Source organism: Gymnogyps californianus, chromosome 2 (assembly GCF_018139145.2).
Source record: "Gymnogyps californianus isolate 813 chromosome 2, ASM1813914v2, whole genome shotgun sequence".
Classification (NCBI taxonomy): Eukaryota; Metazoa; Chordata; class Aves; order Accipitriformes; family Cathartidae; genus Gymnogyps; species Gymnogyps californianus.
In genome coordinates, this window is record NC_059472.1 from 124,189,815 (window position 1) to 124,209,956 (window position 20,142).

Below are 20,142 nucleotides of genomic sequence, written 5' to 3' on the forward strand. Positions count from 1 at the left end.
AACTCAGTGAAGCTTGTATTTGCCATTTGAAGCAAAGAAAACCAACACATGATGATGAGTATGAGTCCCAACACATGATGATGGATATGAGTCCTTGGAATGCCAGAACATTTTCTCCCTTTCTATTCTGTAAAAAGATATGACAAAATAACTTAGGGGTTCGTTCATGTGAGATAGGAGTTATGCACACCCTTCCTGGATAGAGGCATGGAATTGCTTCTGAGCAGAAACCTAAAACATCTGAGTTCTACAACCTAAAAAGAATATGAAGGCTGTGCAATTGTAGAATTGGGACAGGTAAGGAGCGTAGATAATGAGTGTGTGTTGCAGATTCTGTTGAGCTTTACCATCATAAATTTTAAAAGACACTGTTCTTCACATTTTATATATCTCCATGTACTTGTTCTCCAGCCTTGCTTTGCATCAGTTTTCTACCACGTCAGTTTTGTTTTGCGTGGGGTGTGCGTATTTTTTAGTGGTAAGTTTTACGTCCAAAGTTCAAGTCAGAACTTGAGAAAAGATACTTTTACGTGATAACATTCTTATAAAACTTAAGATGCAGTGTTTGCCTCATGAGTACTATCCCTTTCCTCCTTAGCTTCCAGCTATACATTTTGAAAGTGGTCAAACCAGTGTGACAAGAGCTTGGCAAAATGTCAAAAGCAATGAACAAAAACCCCGTGGTCAATGGCAAGAATCAACAGAAGCTGTTGAGCTTGAAAACTTTAGGTAACAAAAAAAAAAACCCAACCCTAATGTGATGACACTGTGTTGTATCTCTGAACATCTTTATGTACCTAAAGCTTGTTGAGGTGTTGAAGGCATTTATATTTGTACTTAATGTCTGTTACTTGTACTTTCATGTTAACCCACTATCTGAGATATGAATTATATATTTTTAACTTTCTAAACCTTACTGTGAATGTTCCTGCCTTTGTAAGTTTCAGACACATGCTCCCACTCAGCAGAGTGTACCGCTGAGAGTTAATATAGTAAATTTAAATAAAGTAATGGTTTCTTTATTTGGAAAGCTTATATTATACCATTATGATTATTCCAAATTATGCATGAAACAGACTGTTCTTCCATACTGTTAATATCTGGAAATCTGAAATTGTGTTATTTCATAGTAACTGCTGATATGACATTTCTTAATTTTTCTTGCTAATGTTAAGTTTTGGCAATCTAAAATTATCTTGTGGCAAGATAATTAGCAATTCAGCATTTTTCTTTTTTTTCCTCATTAGTGTGACCTACAAGAATGAGAGAAATTTTAGCAAACATCCCAAACATAAGCTGTTTCAAGAGATCTTTACAGCTTTAGTTAAGAACAGACTTACCTGCAGGTCAGTATATTGAACACATTTATATCCAAGAAGGAGGGTCACTCTTGCTTTAAGCAAAGAACCAACATGCATGGATAATATTTTATATTGTTTCAACAATATATATGGCATATATGTTTCAACAATAGACCTCTGTGTGGAAACTACCAGCTTCACATCTCTGTATAATCTCAGTTTTAAACAATCACTTCTGTATTGGCTTTGAAGACTGAATGCTCGGGTTAGTGGGACAGAAGAAGGAAGGACTGGGTATACGACAAAACTTGGATGACCAAAATTCTAACAGCTGCAATGTTTCCTTGATCATTTGTCTGTATCTGGTATCTGTAATCTATGGTTTGCTTTTCTAATTTCATTTTTATTTTACTGATTTTATTTGTATTTTATGGACTGCTGCCTTTATCTGGAAAGATCAGTGGCTTTCATAAAATTCAGATGAGTTTATGCTACTGTTCATATTTATTTGTATTCATGTGTATAACAGGATTAGAAAGGAAAAACCCTTTCTTATGCTACTCTCATTTGAGCGAGGAAAAAGTGCAAGACCTTAAAAAAAAATAGCAGGGGCAGAGAAAGATATTTTCTGAAAAAAAGTATGTGTTTTTCAGGATATCTTTTACTATACACCACTGCAGTGTGTTGTATTGTTCCTTTTTAAAGCCCAAGTACATTTTCTAAAAAAAGATCTTAAGTGGTACAGAAGCTTAAGGAAGGAATCCTAGAGCATTTAAAGGTATTAATGTGTAACTGCTAGAATTTACAGAAGAACCTAAAAAACACCAAAAAAATCACATAGTTTGCTTAGACCCCTTTTCAGAACTAACTAGGGAACTAGGGATCTCATCTTTGATTATCTAAATAGCAGTGAGTTTAAGACAGATCATTTAAGTGATTTCTAAATCTGGTACCTCTTTTTTGCAAGTGAACTTTATCATCTCAGTACCCACCAGTGGGATGTCAGTAGCTCAGCTTCATTTGCCAAAAATCTAAGAATAACTTACGTTGTGTCTTCCCAAGTTCTATTTATACATTGTGGCATACCTAGCTCATATTTTGGTTTTTGTTTTCTTTGGTTCTTGTTGTTGTTGATGATGATATAGCAAAACCAGCCTCTTGTATTAAAAATTAAAGCACCCAGGTAAGGTTAATGAAACAAGCATATATTAGTAGGTATATAAAACCTGTAAGGTAAGTGCAGTTACAAAGGTGATTTAGTTGCCCTTTGTAAATATTTTACTGTGACTGTGATGATGTCCTCTCTTTGGAACTACTGCCATTGCATTGTGTCAGAGCCTTAGAAACTGTCACCTTGATTTGCATTACATACTTTTGCTGGCATAAGTATCTTGGTTGGAGTGCAAGAAAAAATCACACCTACTTACTGACATCACTGTGTCAGCAGAAGTCCTGGTTGGAGGTGGTTCTGTTGACAAGAAAGCTGTGATCAGCTTAGCTTAAGTAGTTTGGATAAGGAGTATAACTAAGCAGGCAGAAAAAGTCCTGCTGGCGTATGCGGGATATACACTAGGGTATCTAGTAATGTGTATTGTAAATGTAACTATAGTAGAAGAGGCTCTCAGATGTTAACCAGGCTCAGAGAATTACTGTCCCTGCTTGGAAATGTGACAGATGTGTTGCTCTGTTAAAGAAACTAACTTCTGTCAAGAGTCAAAGCTTTTTGAAAGAATAATTTTGTAGAACCACCATGGTAATGATCTTCAGGCCACATTAAAATCTGACCTACAAATTTTGCCTACAGATATGTGGTTGATATTTTCTTTCCATGAAGGTTTTGTGCTGTTCTGAAGTGGCCAATTATGGAATCATAATGAAAAATAGTATTACTTTGGGCAGAATATTGGCATAGAAGGGCTGAGATTTTGTTAGTATCTATTTGTAAAACATTTATTTTTATAAAAATATTTTTAGCTATTGGCGTCATTCCCAACTGCAAATGATAAAAAGGGAAGAGAACAGCCACGTCCCATAGACTTCTTCCGTTCCTTGGAAACTTGCCCAGATACTACAGATTCTGTCCTCTCAGTTAAAACAACAACAAAAAAAACCACTGTAAAGATGTCCAGTTATAGGTTTATTTTAAATAGGAAAATGGGGATATATACCTTCAACAGACAATGGAAATAGTGATTCCATTACTGCTATTTTATGCAGGATTACTGCCCCTGGATGCTTTGTGCAAATCTGAGTTGTGTGTCCTGCCAAGTCTTGTGCTGGGGAATTGTATGGAGAAATATAAAAGAGGAAGTTCTATTTGGAAGTATAATCCTATATCAAGAACATTTAAAGCAAATAACAAATTATTCCAAGGACTACTAATATTAGAGTTTTTAAAACCCAGGATAGATTATGATAATTCAAAAAATTATTTCAAATCTAGCTATTTTTACTTCTGTAACACCCATATTTTTACATAAGTGTATTTTGTGCACTGAAGTTTGATACGTGGTTTCTCAGTGATTTTGCCCTTTCGGGCCTTGATCCAAACACTTAAAGTAAGTTTATATCAAAACATCATCAGTTTGTACTTAGAGATAAGCATGTACTTTCCTGCATCAGTTCAGTGATAGTAAGTGATGGTTGGCAATGTTCATATAATGAAATAAATTTATTTAAAGCTGTTCCTATGTTTCAATATAAATGGTATTCAAAGTTCTATAGTATAGTATGTTGTACAGCTGTTGCAGGTCACTAATCTTCTAGTCGATTGATTCCCAAATCGAAGCGTTTTATTTAAGTGTTTTAACACTTTTTTAGTTGTATTTGGTTTATGTTTTGAATATTTCTTTTACAGGGAGTGGGTTAATCAAGCTCCGTCCATCCATTTTCTTAGAGTATTAATCTGCCTGAGATTATTAATAAGGGATCCATGCTATCAGGTCAGTATGTCAAAATATTGTTTCTTGCTTGGATAGGAGAATGCATATAAGCATCATGCATATGAGTTGTGTTGGTGCACGTGTATAAAAATGTGCATTCTTGTGGATGCATACTTTTATTGTATGTATGTACCTATATTTCTATATGTGAAGATGTGATTTGCAAACAAACAGATTCCAAGAGTGAATTTGCACTGTTACTGCATAACTTACTCAATTTCTGATATTTCTTATGTAGTGTCTGTTGTTGCTAACCCTAACAAAGAACCTGTAAATCCCCATAACAGATGGCTTGGTCATTGCTCTGAGCCCTAGATTCATTCTGTACTTGACTTTACCATATAGATATGTAAAATTCCCATAATGTAGTAAGTGAAGAAAATGGAAAGCTGCCTATTCCTCATAGCAGCCCAATGCTCTGAATTACAAACAACTAGCTTTTAATTTTATTCTGGCTATTATAGTTGTATTCATAGGACTAAGCCTCAGACATCTGTTAAGATATTTGGTTTTGTGTATTTCTTTTCTAAGTGTTCCAAAGCTTATACTGTTTTTCCAGTTTTAGATCCTTTAAAATTTCACTTTTGTGTTTTTATTTATCTACTTATAATAAGTAATTCTGAACTCTGAAGGTGCTAAGCATTTCCAGAATCCATTGAATTAGACCACTAGAGTTAAGGTTTCTCATCATTCATAACAAACAGAGCATTTATATTCTAGCGTTCTCTCATTCTAGTGTTTTCTGTATTTTGACTCGATTTTAAAACATTTTTTTATTTTCTTTTAGGAAATGCTCCACAGCTTAGGTGGGATCGAAAATCTAGCTCAGGTAGAATTCCTTATAGTACCTTTGTCCATTATGTTGCATGTCAGTTTATTATGTGTAATAAGTAAAACTGTAAAAAGCAGTGTACATATATTCCTGGTTTATGGAAAGAAGCGAGTCTGTTCCTCTGTTTGCACATAAGCAGTTGGTGTGGGTTTTTTCACTAGTGTACAAAGCAACTGTCTTTATAATCTAGCAGCATTAACCCAGGACTTTCAGTTAGGAGGCTTAACAAATGCCTCCTGAAGATGGAGAAGGATTAGAAAAGTCAGCACAATTGGTTCAGTCAAAAGAAACTGTAGACTTTTGAAGGAAGATGAGTAAAGTCACCTTGAACTGTAGCAAATGACTTTTCAAAGGTAAAAGCATAGTGATAGAATGTTGAACAGGTTTAAATCTGGGGACTACAGTACTTTTGCATTACAAAACATTATTGATAACTGATTGCTGTATTGTTATTGCTCTGTGTTAATACTGCTTTACTCCTGGGTTTTTAATGCTTGTTCATCAGTGCCAATTTAGCAGTGAGATATGACATTATCTTGAATATCTTTGAAATTGTTGGGAGTTTTGTTTCTAGAAAAAAAATTGGAATCTTTATAACAAATGTATCTTTCTAGAATGCAGTCAGCATTCATTAATATTTACAGAGCCATCTGTATTTCAAAGAACCAATAGTGTGCTATGAGCCCTTTGTTTGAAACGTCCCTAAAGTTGCAGGAGTTAAAGACTATTAGTTTCTAATGGATATGGTTCCCACAGGAACTGCTTGGCATTTTCCAGTGTCACGTGTCATTAATGCTTAGCTGTACTTTTTGAGGAGCTTGCACAGTGCAAAGTGCAATGGCCTGCTGAGACATTGGCAAAATCTGCAAGTGGAGTCCTCAGTGGCAGGAATCCAAATCGTATAATTGATAATCATTTTTACTATGCATGTGTTGCTGGCACAGAGAATTTAACAAGTCATGAGAAGCAATTTTTATGATTTCTGAACATCTGGGGAACTTAATCTTTTGTGTCCTTTGCAGCAAGATAAAATTAAGTGTTAAATGGGTTTCCAGCACTCTGAAATGCAGTTTCAAAAAAGTTATAGCTGAGACTTTCAAAAATCCCTCACAAATTTGGAGGGTGGCAGTAATTTCAAGGTGAATTGTGCATCCAAATCTTCTTGCCAAATCACAAGTCTAAAGTCCTCCATTAGACTATTTTATACAGCATTAAAAACATACTTTTTATTTTTTGGGGCAGTTTCAGATGAAAATCTGTTCTCATTTTAAAGTGTTTTGAGGTGTTTTAGTAGAAAACACTGATAAAATTATTATTACCAGCATTACTTTGCATAGTAGTGCCCTCCTCATGTGAGTTTTCTTTCTAAATTATGTGCTACCACTGTGGTTCTAGCCTCTGTACCATCTGCTTGAAACTGCTGTAGTTTCCCTATACAGTGTTCCGGAAATTTCAGAATACCACCGTATGTAAGACGTATATAAGTGATGCTGAGAATCATATCATGATTTTGTGTACTAACAAACATTACATTCTTGTGATAATTCTCTTTTCCTGGAAAAATATGTTTGACCAGGAAGTTATTAGGGTTATTAAAAAAGATTGACCATCATTTCCCACCAGTTGGCTGTGTCCAAAAAAAAAAAAAAAAGAAACAAAATCCCCCCCCCTGCAGTTGTGTAGGTTTTGTAGAGTCTGAGCCTGTCAGCTGTGTGGACTGAAGATCCATCTGGCTGTTTCAAACAGTGGCCAATAGTAGATGCTGAGGGAAAAGTTTGAGAGCAGAAACATGAAGTGATAATTCCCCAGGAAACTCTTATCAGCCTCTAGCAGCTTGCAAAGAAGGGAATTTTGGCCCTAAAAGTAGGGTCGTTGTATTTAGTAGTCTTCGGTGGATTTTCCTCTCGTGGAATTTTACACTTGCTTTTTGAGTTCTTCCACTTCCAAGATCTCTTCTGTTACCTGGCAAGTTTTGCAGCAGAAGTATGCGGGATGTTGCAGACTTACCTTTTTCGTGAAACAGATGCACCACCTACAGGCTATTTCTGTGCATAACACTCTAGGTTTATGAATTCTTAAAACTTTATTTTTAATGGTATCCTTTATTTCCCCCCCCCCCCCCACTTGTAGTATATGGAAACAGTAGCAAATGGCTATCTTGATTATGGAGAAGAGCAGCATAATGTAGACAAGTTGGTCAACATGACATGTAAGTGTTATAGCTGATAACATAAATTATAAGGTCACTTACAACTTTTTGTGTGAGGCTTAAAATATTTAAAATACTTGAGATGGTCATTAAGTAAGATATTACTAGATTCATTGTAGGCATCATTACACAAGTAAAAACTGAAATTGCTGTGGAAAAGCACATCTTGTTTTTGTACATAAGTAATATTTATTTAAGAAATTAATACCTCTATGCACTGAAATAACACAGTAAAATGAGCTAGTCATGGTTCAAAGAACTCATCTAGTGTTTTGCTTTATTATCTGATAAGTAAAATGAAAAATATTAAGTGGTAAACCTTCAATTTATGTGACTTCCTGTGTTCCATAGACATTTTCCAAAAGCTTGCTGCTGTTAAAGATCAAAGAGAATGGGTTATAGCAAGTGGAGCACATAAAGTAAGTGCTTTATAAAATTGTTAATTATAACCGATTAGCTACTTAACTGAATGACTTATGCTTTTCAGATTTGATCTAGGTGGAAGTAAATTCCTTACCTTTTCAAGCTTGTAAAGTAAGATAATCTCAGTTCTGTGTTTTACAGATGTATTAGTAGTATCATAAAAACTATTTCTTGTATGTAAGTTAATTGGCCTGATGCATGGTTATTGATTCTTTGAGATAAATAGGTCTTAAATGTTTGGACTGAACTCATTCATATAAAAATTAGTACTCATGTTTACACTGTCCTGAGCTACATGTTACTATGATTTAAATTGTTTTATATAATTTTTTAATATAAATATATTTTTATTTAGATTTTTAATATAAATTTCTGCTATGATTTTTCACTTATAAAGTGTTCTATGTCTAAATGGAACAGAGTCAACCTAGACAGTGGCAACCTACACATCCCCTGCTATACATTGTCATCAGTCTAAAGATCTATACTTAACCACCACCAAGATTTGTGGCCAAACTGAGAAACAGTAGAGATCAAGATTAGTGTAACTAGTACTTCGTGATTCTATTATGCTGCAGTAAAACATTGGTAAATGTGATTGGATAGTATTGGACAACACATTTTTAGAGAATCTAGACAAACATGAAGTTTACTTTGATATAAATCTTTAACAGAATATATGCAGGGCCTTAAATTACATACTGCATTGTTTAAGTATAAGCTGAAAATTAACTTTTTGCTTCAGGAGGCCTTGATTTAGAGTTCTGAAGTGTTTTACACAGTAACAGATTTTTACAATGGTATATTAAGTCGGACAGATGCTTTAGCAGTCAAGAGAGATGCTAATTGCAGTTTGAGAAGAAACGTCCTTGCTTGTCCCAAGACTGGGTGTATTTGAAGACTTTAAGTGTATATTTAAGTGTACTTAAAGTGTAATTTAAATGTACCTAAGACTGTTAGTGTATTGTGTAAGAATTTAGTATCTTAATTTTGACTTTTCAATAAATAACTCTATATGTGTTTGAGTCATAAAAGAAAAGAATATGATTTATATTTATTTATCTTGTTTCATGTTTCATTTTCCAGACCTTAGTGAATTTATTATCCACCAGAGACAGCAATGTGCTTTTGGGTGCCCTTCTTGCTCTGACTAGCCTAGCAGAAAGGTAGGTTCAACTTAATGTGCTGTAGTTCACGATAAGCATTTTAACGTTATTTCTTGACACAATATTAAAACTGCTGTTTATGAGGAAGACTTCTTTTTTTCAAAATAAGGCCTTGTTCTGTGGAGGTCTATGAAGTGTGCTTAATTTTATATTGAAGCAGTAGAAACTAAGTAGAAACCTTAGTCCTTGCAGCAGACTTCTTGCTCATGTGGAGAACTTTGCAAGACTGGAGTCACAGAATTTCTCTTTGCAATCCCTGGCAGGATTCTGGAATTCTTACTGACTTCCTGCATATAAAAATCTTTTGTGCTGAGCTTGATATAACAGTGCCTCACAATAACCAGCAAGAATATCGTTCAGTGTAGTAAATGAAGAATGCATACACTCAAATCCATGCATATGTATCCTCTCTTCACTAATGACTATTTTAAATAAAGATAAGACTTTTTCTTCCTGGTGTGGAGGGAAAAAAAGGAAAAGGAAGATACAGCATCTTTCATCCTTAATAGTTTTATAGAAGAAAAGCTGCTGCTTCTACATTATTGTTCTGCTGACTTCCAGACTTGTATAACAATTTTACCTTTTAAATGAAAAATTGTAAGGAAAATTACAAAGCTGAATAGATACAATTCCTTGAGATCAGGAGAAATTTATTCGCTAAGATTTCTCTGGATTTTCTCTTTTCCCAAATTTCTTTCATTCTATTTCAGTTTAATTTTTTTTTAATATCAGTATTAATTTAAATGATGTTATACATACATTTTCAACTTCCATTTAACTTTCTTCACAGAATTAGATGTGTTACATTTGGACTGGGCAAGAAAGTGTTTGGAGTATATTACAAATGTTCATGGAAATTATAGTTGATTCTAAAAATGTACCTCATTTGCTTAATTTCTAGTATGAAACAAATGAAATACATTTGTTTCTTCACTTTTATGCATTCACATTTGCTTTTTTTGTACTGGGAAGATTAGAAATTGTTGCACTGTCATGCTTGACCCAGCATATTTTTGTTGCTTTAAATATTTGTGTGCACAATATGATATTATTAGTTAAGACTTGAGAAAAAAATAATTGGTCAAATGTATAAGGAGGGATGCTAAAGAGTAATGTGTTTTTTTCCTATAATTTAATTTGATATAAATGCCAGGAATAATCACTTTGTAGTCCAGAATGTAGGGAGAAGATAAGTGAGCTCACCATTGTTGAGAACTTGCTGGTGATATTACATGAATACGATTTGCTTTCTAAAAGGTGAGACTTCGCTTGTAGATTAATTGTGTTAAAATATATTTTAACTTAGGGACATGTTTATTTAGAGGAATTAGATAATGTGCCACTTTAATGTACTCAAGGTAAAGTTCTGACACCTATGTGTTTTCAGTCAGATATTGATATAGCAAAATCTTTTCTAGTAGTTTTGTTATAAGCTGTCTCCTCTCTCTCCACTGATGGCCTACAGTGCAGTGCAAATAAATTGCAATGTTACCATAAAGTGATAGCAATTGCTTCTCTTGGTGCATCTCCTCTTTGCTCCTGGCAGACCCGAGTGGTTAGATGGAAAGCACGCTGAACTCTCACAGTTCCTGGGATGCCCAATATAAACTCGTAAAAAATTGCAAGACATATAGCTATTGTAGTTTATGCTAGAGGCTGGGTCAGACCCCACATGCCTTCAATCAGAAAATTGTAAAGGTTCCTTCAGTTCTTTAAATGCCCTTTCATCTCAGCTAAGACTGCTAGCTGAGCATAGTATATCTGCATTTCAGTAAGAAACCAAAAGACTCTCAAATTTGATATGTCACCTATGCTGTTACATTTAAAATTCTGAAGAGATTTTTTTAAATTTCATGCTTAATTATTTCACACATGTAAATTATTTTACATATGACTAAAGATAAAGAAAATGAATATACCAAAAGATTTTATTTAGTTTCTGGGTTTGAAATTATTTAGATTATACATAAAACAAAAGTTTGTTATCAAAACTGGAATTTGAATGTAGACAAGAAGCTGATGAAGTTCAATGCTAGTTAAGAATAATTTTGAATTCAGATATGAATCTGAATTCATATGTTTCCTCAAACACACATGCAGCTTTTTTGCTTCAAGTGGAAATGGAAATCCCTAACCATATTTTCTATGGAAAGTCCACCTTAATTGGAGTGAAGTTAATGAAAATCTTGTATAAACCTTTTAAATTATATATCCAATCTCTTTTCTAAACATAATATTCAAACCATACTGGAGAATAATCACGATTGTTTTTGGAGTTATTCTAATTCCAAAGATGGACTTTACAAGTTCATGAAGTCAGTGGTACTTGTAGTACTAATGCCATTAACAAGAAGGTGGTACCACGGATGACTGCAGTACACCTGGCCACCTCCATCCTGGCTGTGTATGCTTGGCTGCCTATGTTGGCAGCCAATGTAAATATAATTTCATCCCTTGTGAAAATTTGGACCTTCTTCTTCTTTTAACCAGCTTACAGTGACTTTAAGCAGTTTTCTTTAACTTCTTTTTTTATAGGAGGTCTCTGTTTCTTCTTAAACATTTGCTGTGTTTTTTTCCCTTTGCTAACTGACAATACAAAGTAATGACGGAGTTATTGGTAAAATTTCTTGCTGATCTTTTTTAGGCTCACAGCAGAGTTGCTACGTCTCCTCTGTGCAGAGTCACAAGTCAAAGAGCAAGTAAAAATACATGAAGGAGTTCCAATCTTGCTCAGTTTACTCCATTCTGATCATATCAAACTTCTATGGAGTATAGTTTGGATTCTGGTACAGATTTGTGAAGATCCTGAGACTAGTGTGGAAATCCGGATTTGGGGTGGAATCAAGCAGCTCCTCCATATATTACAGGGGTAGGTTTTCAGTCCTCAACATTCTGGCAATTATATAAGACTGTTTTATAATTTAAGATGTATTTGACCAAGCCCTGTTTTATCAAATAGCATCTTTGTTTTGTTCAGCTGTATGTGATGTCTGCAGAAATTAAAAGGCTATTTAGAACATAATGAATAAGCAGTATTTTTTTTCAGCTATGCATATTTCATTGTTATCTTAAGGTGTTTTTCATATTTTCAGTGTATAGATGTCCTGGTTTCAGCTGGGATAGAGTTAATTTTCTTCTTAGTAGCTGGTACAGTGCTGTGTTTTGGATTTAGTGTGAGAATAATGTTGATAACACTCTGATGTTTTAGTTGTTGCTAAGTAGCACTTATCCTAAGTCAAGGATTTTTCAGTTTCCCACGCTCTGCCAGCAAGCAGGTGTGCAAGAAGCTGGGAGGGAGCATAGCCGGGGCAGCTGACCTGAACTAGCCAAAGGGATATTCCATACCATAGAATGTCATGCCCGTATATAAACAGGGGGGAGTTGGCTGGGAGGGGTGGATCGGTGCTGGGGCATCGGTCAGTGGGTGGTGAGTGGCTGCATTGTGCATCACTTGTCTTTTCTTGGGTTTTATTTCTCTCTCTTTTGTTATGTTCCTTTTCATTACAATCATTATTATTATATTTTATTATTATTGTTATTATTTTATTTTACTTTAGTTATTAAACTGTTCTTATAAACAGTAAAACCCATGAGTTTTACTTTTTTTTCCCCCCAATCCTCCTCCCCATCCCACTGGGAGCGGGGAGGAGTGAGCGAGCAGCTGCGTGGTGCTTAGTTGCTGGCTGGGGACAAACCACAACAGTCCTTTTTGGCACCCAATGTGGGGCACGAAGGGTTGAGATAAAGACAGATCTGACCAGAGCGTGTTAAAATGAATTTGTTATAAGCATTCATTATATTAGTTTAATAGTCTTTGGTTACAATGTTGGTTTATTGGCTCTTAGAGTTGTGTTATGTACCACCTCGCTTGCCGTATATAGTCCCTGTGCTGCTGCTTATCATCCATCGGAGGTGGAAGGCTGCTGTGTGGAGTCCTATACAACAAGTTGCTGAAGGAGAAGGTGAATGGAGTCAGTTTGCAGAGGTGAAAGCCATCCAGCTGGCTTTAGACATTGCTGATTGAGGAAAGTGGCCAGTGCTCTATCTCTGTACTGACTCATGGATAGTGGCAAATGCCCTGTGGGGGTGATTGCAGCAATGGAAGCAGAGCAACTGGCAGCGCAGAGGTAAACCCATCTGGGCTGCCGCATTGTGGCAAGATATTGCTGCCCAGCTAGAGAACCTGGTTGTGAAAGTACATCAGGTAGATGCTCATGTACCTAAGAGCTGGGCCACTGAAGAACATTAAAACAACCAACAGGTAGACAAGGCTGCTAAGATTGAAGTGGCTCAGGTAGATCTGGATTGCAACATAAGGGTGAATTATTTACGGCTCGGTGGGCCCATGACACCTCAGGCTATCAGGGAAGAGATGCAACATATAGATGGGCTTGTGACCGAGGGGTGGACCTGACCATGGACACTATCGCACAGGTTATCCATGAATGTGAAACATGCGCTGCAGTCAAGCAAGCCAAGCGGTTAAAGCCTCTGTGGTATGGAAGATGATGGCTGAAATATAAATATGGGGAGGCCTGGCAGATTGACTATATCACACTCCCACAAACCCACCAAGGCGAGCGCCATGTGCTTACAATGGTGGAAGCAACCACCAGATGGCTGGAAACATATCCCCTGCCCCATGCCACTGCCCGGAACACTATCCTGGGCCTTGAGAAGCAAGTCTTATGGTGACACGGTACCCCAGAAAGAATTGAGTCAGACAGGGGGACTCATTTTGGAAACAACCTCATAGACACCTGGGCCAAAGAGCATGGCATTGAGTGGGTATATCACATCCCCTGGCATGCACCAGCCTCCGGGAAAATCGAGCGATACAATGTATTTAAGGACTACATTGAGAGCAATGGGTGGTGGGGCCTTCAAACACTGGGATACACATTTAGCAAAGGCCACCTGGTTAGTTAACACTAGGGGATCTACCAATCGAGCTGGCCCTGCCCAGTCAGAACTTTTACGTACTGTAGAAGGGGATAAAGTCCCTGTAGTGCACATAAAAAATATGCTAGGAAAACCAGTTTGGGTTACTCCTGCCTCAGGCAAAGGAAAACCCATTTGTGGGATTGCTTTTGCTCAAGGACCTGAGTACACTTGGTGGGTGATGGGCAAGTCCGATGTGTGCCTCAAGGGGATTTTATTTTAGGTAACAATAGCTAATAGATTAAATTGTATGATGTTAATTGCTATATAACCCTACCACTGTATGTCATCATTACTGTAATTGTTATATGCTATATCAGTGGTATTACAGTAAGAATCACTTAGATTAATGAAGAATGAACTTTGAGAAAACTGAGCTATGCGCAGTAGTGATGGAACCAGGACTGACTTCAGCGTGCAACAATCCAACACCACACACCATTCTCCTGCTGCGCCCAATGTCACCTGCCTGCTGCACCACACCAAAGCCCGATCCTGTTCTGCCGACTGAGTGGAATTTGCACCATCCCTCCTACCCAGACAGACTCTTATGACAGATGGAGCCCAAAGTCATGGACTGAATGAACTCAACAGACATTTGATAGAGATGGCCCACAGACCGCGGGAATGATATCTGTTTGTATATATTAAAAAGACAGGAAAAGTGGTGGTGATTAATTGGAAATGTATTGGAAAGTGTGGGACCTGGGCATGACGTAAATGGTATAGAATAAGGGGTGGATATTTTCCTGGTTTTGGCTGGAATAGAGTTAATTTTCTTCTTAGTAGCTGGTACAGTGCTGTGTTTTTGATTTAGTGTGAGAATACTGTTGATAACAAACTGATGTTTTAGTTGTTGCTAAGTAGCACTTATCCTAAGTCAAGGATTTTTCAGTTTCCCACGCTCTGCCAGCAAGCAGGTGTGCAAGAAGCTGGGAAGGAGCATAGCCGGGCAGCTGACCCGAACTAGCCAAAGGGGTATTCCATACCATAGAACGTCATGCCCAGTACATAAACAGGGGGAAGTGGGCCAGGAGGATCGCTGCTGGGGCATCAGTTAGCGGGTGGTGAGCAACTGCATTGTGCATCACTTGTCTTTTCTTGGGTTTTATTTCTCTCTCTTTTTGTTATATTCCTTTTCATTACTATTATTATTATTATATTTTTATTATTATTGTTAGTATTATATTTTATTTTACTTTAGTTTTTAAACTGTTCTTATCTCAACGCACAAGTTTTATTTTTTTCCCGATGCGCCTCCCCATCCCACTGGGAGTGGGGAGGAGTGAGCGAGCAGCTGCGTGGTGCTTAGTTGCTGGCTGGGGTTAAATCACGACAATAAACTGAATAATGAATAGATTATAAATATGTCATTGCTGTCTACTTAGTTTCCCTACTAATCAGACACCTATTTAGTGAGCTAGAATTGTGAATATAATTGATGAACGTAGTAAAGGAATTTTCTGTTTAAAGGCTTGTTTGCTTTTTCAAACTGTATTAGCTAATTTAGTGAAAAACATACAATTTTCAGAACTTCAGAAATGGTTAACAAAGATTTGTTAAGCCATTTTTTTATACTGCAATTTGATTTTTTTTTTCAGGGAAAGAAATCTTGTTTCTGATCGCTCTTCAATTGGAAGTTTATCTAGTGCGAATGCAGCAGGGAGAATCCAACATCTTCATTTGTCAGATGATTTGAGTCCTGATGAGATGCAAGAAAATACTTTCTCACTTCAAGCAGGTAGGTTTATAAGGTCTAATCCTCTGTTATGTGTTTACTTACAGTTGCACAAAGGGATTTAAAATATTTCAAAATTGAAATTGTAAACTTTTATACCTGCTTTAGGGAGCAGAACCACCAAGTCAGCTGCGTTTATTTCTACATGTGCAATACCAGCACATATTTTCAAAAAGCACACTTTTTTTAGAAAGAAGCAAAGGATAAAGTATTAAATACATGGGAATCATATGTATTTCTTCCACCTGTAAAAACATCTCAAACATATATATATATTTTTTGTTTTGAACCTGAGATTATTTTATTTGATCATATTTTTCCCTCTATTCAAATTTACTATGGTAGAGCAATCATGAATTGATTATGATGGAACTCTTTCAAAGTGGTATTTTAAAGACTACCAGTCAGGTGAGGATTCCTCAGTAGTTATGGAGAGAATCCCTTTTAGAGGAGATTTCTCAATAGCATGTCAACTATCCATTCTGAAATGCCTTCTGGAGGATCATGTCTTTTTCCAGTGACTATAGAAGAACAATGCAAAACTGTCCTAGGATTACATGAGCCTTTGCAGTATCTTCCTGAAAGCTGTAACATAATACATAAGGGTTTTTGAATAGTTCATCATGAATGTTACCTCTGAAGAGCTGGTAATGCGAAATAAATTGCAGTACCAAAAGTATTGCTAGTGTGGAGCATATTTCTGTGTTAGTTCTGGCTTCCTTAAGGACTCCTAAGAAAGAGTAAACATTGAACTCAGAGGTCTTTTTTAGTTCTGACTGAATACTTGTTTATATTTTTAGCCTTCTGTATTGGGTGTAGGTGGCAAGGTTTTGTTAGCAGGGGGCCTGCAGGGGTGGCCTTTGTGGGAAGAGGTAAGGGATTGCCCTGTGCTGGACACAGCTGGTTCCAGCTGGCTCCACAACAGACCCACTGTTGGCCAAAGCTAAGCCCATCAGCGAAGCTGGTGGTGCATCTGTGAAAACATAATTAAGAAAGGGCAAAAATGCTGGGTGAGCAGAGGTGGAGAGGGGAAAAAAAAAAATAAAGGGGTGAGAAACAGCAGTGCAAACACCAAAGTCAGAGAAGGAGGGAGAGGAGGTGCTTTAGGCACCAGAGCAGAGATTCCCCTGCAGCCCATGGGAGAGACCTCGGTGGAGCAGGTGTTCACACTGCAGCGTGTGGAGAGGACCCACGCTGGAGCAGGGGAGAAGTGTGAGGAGAAAGGAACAGCAGAGTGGAACTGTTATGTACTGACTGTAACCCTCATCCACCAGTTCCAGGTAGAGGAGTCGGGAGTGAAGGAGTGAAGATGAGTCTGGGGGAAAAAAAGGACGGAGTAGGGAAGAAGGTGTTGTTTTAATTTTTTGTCTTTGTTTTTTTGCTATCAAAATCTATTTTAATTGGCAATAAATTAAATTAATTTCCCAAGTCAAGTCTGTTTTGCTTGTGATGGTAATTAGTAAGCAATCTCCCTGTCTTTATCTTGACCCATGAGCATTTCCATCCTATTTTCTCCCTCTGTCCTGTTAAGGAGGGGGAGTGAATGAGTAGCTGGATGGGCATTTGGCCCTTAGCTAAGGTTAACCCACCATGCTATCTGAATATCTTTATGAATCTGGCCCTAAATGTTACATCTGAATTTTTGTTCTAGCTTGTTGTGCTGCAATTACTGAACTGGTGCTCAATGAGACTAACGCTTACCAGGTTGTACAGGTAGGAAGACTTTATTCAGTTAAGTAAGGCATTATAGTTTATAATTTTACTTAATTGTTCTTATTTGTCACCATCATTTAATTAACAAACAGAATGCATTTGAAAGGGATTGGAAAATATGCCTTTCTATAACTTCAGTGTCTGTGTTTCTTTATACATTTATACACAGAGACATAGACACAAAGATATCAACATATGTATCTAGTTGTCCAGGAGAATAAACAGCTTTATTCAGACAAGGTTCATTTTGGTTGGCATCTCTTGTCATGCTTTTGCCATATTCAAAATAGGATAGTAAATAAAAGTAATCATGGAATTAACTGAGAAATACAAATTCTGAATTTCATGAAGTTTTTTAAAACAAACTCTGGGCAGCTTAATATTGGTGTGTTGTTGTTTCACAAACAATTTCTCTTTTCCTCAGAGTTTGGTATTTCTGAGATAACTTCCTGGCACTCCATCCCCAGGACTGTGTTTCTAATCTGCGTTTCAAAATGTAATATTTAAATCAGCTAGAATCTATGGTTCTGAAAACCATTCTTAAAATCCCTGGTATGTATTCCAGACATGGTCAAAGACACAAATATTTAGGACACTAATACCAGCTAAAAGCTGTAGCCAGCTCTTATACTCTAAATGTTAAGTCAGTGATCAAAGCCTTCAAGTTAGCTTAAAACCCAACTAGAGGTATTCCTAGAGGAATCAAGAGAACAAAGAGCCTTAAATATAACCGGGAAAGAAGTTCGTGTATATTTCAAAACTATTGGTTAAGAGGAAAGGAATGGACATAAGTCTAGAAAAAAATATTTTCTATGTAACTTAAGCACTAATATTGTCAATAAACCATACTGATTTAGACAACTTTTTATCTGAACAATATAACTGCATACATTTTAGGCCGAGTCTGATTTCATCAAAATAAAATATCACTTATTGAAATTGGATATATTTTGAAAACAGTGTAACTCCTGGAGGACTTGGGAAATAAAAGGCTGATTTTAACATAGAGTTTTTCTGCATTGCTGTAGCAGTGTACGGTAAATGTGGTATCAGTAAATTGCTTAAAAATTGATGGGATGATGTGCAGGCTGGGAAAAGGTGTTTCAAGCTTAACTTCTTCCTCTACTCCTCCTGTTAAAAGACAGTGACCTCTCCCTTTGTAAAAACACCAGCCCATGCTCCCCTTTCGGATCAGGACATAGCTTCAAGCATGTTCATTTCAACTGGAGTTCCACCCTACAACAGCCTCTTTCATTTTAAATCCTACTTCTTTCTCTGTGCTAATATAACATTGAGAGTTGCATGATGAACAAGATGAAGGAACTCACTTGGGTTAAGAACAGATAGAGGAAGAAGATTTGCAGCTTTTTCAGTTATGTGCTGAGAAAGTCAATCTAAGTGACCTCTAAAGGTTTATCTCATTCAGTGGCAAAGGTATCTTGGTTCAGGCAGTTGAGAACCATTTGCTTCTGCTGTAGCTGCCCTCTACCTGTCCATCCTGTGTCCTTGTCTCAATTTACAGCCTCGGTAGCAGTTTGCAGCAATTGTGGTAGCAGACCAGAACGTGTTTATGATTCAATGGCTCTACTGCACAGCCTAAAACCTTAGCTCAACTCTACCTTCATGAACAGTTTAAGAAAACAAGTCAGGAACTGCAGCAGAGCCTCTGCAGAGCTGACGCGTATTACCTTCAACTCTGCTAGAGAGGAGAGTAGTCTCCAACAGGGAGCTTGTCAAATAACTGGGAACAGTACTATAACTAAATCTACCACTGCCCATCTATCAAACCAACACGATGGATACAGTAATGGAAGACACGTGGTTACATGAAAATGGAAGCTGAAATACAGTATGGTTTTCACAAAATCCTACTGAAGGCACAGACATACTCCTCAGGCTATCACTTCTGATGTTTCCTCAGTTTACATTTATGGTGACTGGATTTTTGTTTCCTGACAATTCAAAATATCCACATGGTGATGGAAGATCTGTTGCTGCAATTTCCTTCACCTCTAGAGATGGAAGCATTGCTTCATTATCCGTTCGCAAGCTCTCTTTGCGGTATCAGTTTAAATGTAACAATGATTTAATTCTTATGTACATTTAAGTCTCTTGAGCTTATAATTTAGGTGTGCAGTAGGGTGTTGAGAACTTGTCAATTGGTATTAGCTTCTGATTTATCTGAAGTAACATTGGTTTTTATTTGTGGTTTCTATACAAAGGAGTGCTATTAATATTGACCTTTCTCTGTTTCCAGGCAAATGGAATATATACAATAGCAAAGCTGATTTTACCAAACAAAGAATGGAATGCTGAAAAAGCTAATTTATTACAGGTAACTCCCTTTATTATCATTGCACATTGAAAGCCCCAAACAGTCCCTGAGAATTTTTTATGATTTTAAAGTTTATTTTAAAGTGCAGTAAAAAAAATCTTACTTAAAGGGGAAAAAAACCCCACCAGAACAAAACCAGGAATAACAAATGGCCCAGGAACTAAAAGTTAAATAGTGACTCAATTTCTGGTGTTCTGTTCTGATCTACTTTGTTTCTGGCACTTCATATAGCATAAAGGAAAGTGAATATTTTTCTTGTGATAAGCTTTCCTCCAATTTTTCAGGCTGCCCAGCATCAGATCTTCTTTTTAGTGCCTTGGTCTTCATTGAAACTCACTGTAGATTTGACACTGTACTAATATCTGTTTCTTTCTGGAGCATCTTACTGTGGCTGTGTCATGGTTTAACTCCAGCCAGCAACTAAGCACCACGCAGCCGCTTCCCCCTCCCCCCTCCCAGTGGGATGGGGAGGAGGAAAAAAAAGTAAAACTTGTGGGTTGAGATAAGAACAGTTTAATAACTAAAGTAAAATAAAATATACT

The 20,142-nt window shown here is 36.8% G+C and overlaps 1 protein-coding gene across 2 annotated transcripts in view; it reads left to right on the forward strand.

Moving 5' to 3' along the window:
• The window catches only part of NEK10 (NIMA related kinase 10), a 110,070-nt gene that overhangs the window by 1,026 nt on the left and 88,902 nt on the right, over window positions 1–20,142 (forward strand). For both annotated transcript variants that reach the window (XM_050891657.1, XM_050891658.1), the window contains exons 3-14: window positions 599–729; window positions 1,248–1,346; window positions 4,159–4,243; window positions 5,031–5,072; window positions 7,206–7,284; window positions 7,636–7,703; window positions 8,794–8,873; window positions 10,044–10,130; window positions 11,518–11,742; window positions 15,416–15,555; window positions 17,204–17,265; window positions 19,523–19,600. In XM_050891657.1, coding sequence (XP_050747614.1) covers window positions 599–729; window positions 1,248–1,346; window positions 4,159–4,243; window positions 5,031–5,072; window positions 7,206–7,284; window positions 7,636–7,703; window positions 8,794–8,873; window positions 10,044–10,130; window positions 11,518–11,742; window positions 15,416–15,555; window positions 17,204–17,265; window positions 19,523–19,600 — 1,176 coding nt within the window. The remainder of the gene's footprint in view (window positions 1–598; window positions 730–1,247; window positions 1,347–4,158; window positions 4,244–5,030; window positions 5,073–7,205; window positions 7,285–7,635; window positions 7,704–8,793; window positions 8,874–10,043; window positions 10,131–11,517; window positions 11,743–15,415; window positions 15,556–17,203; window positions 17,266–19,522; window positions 19,601–20,142) is intronic.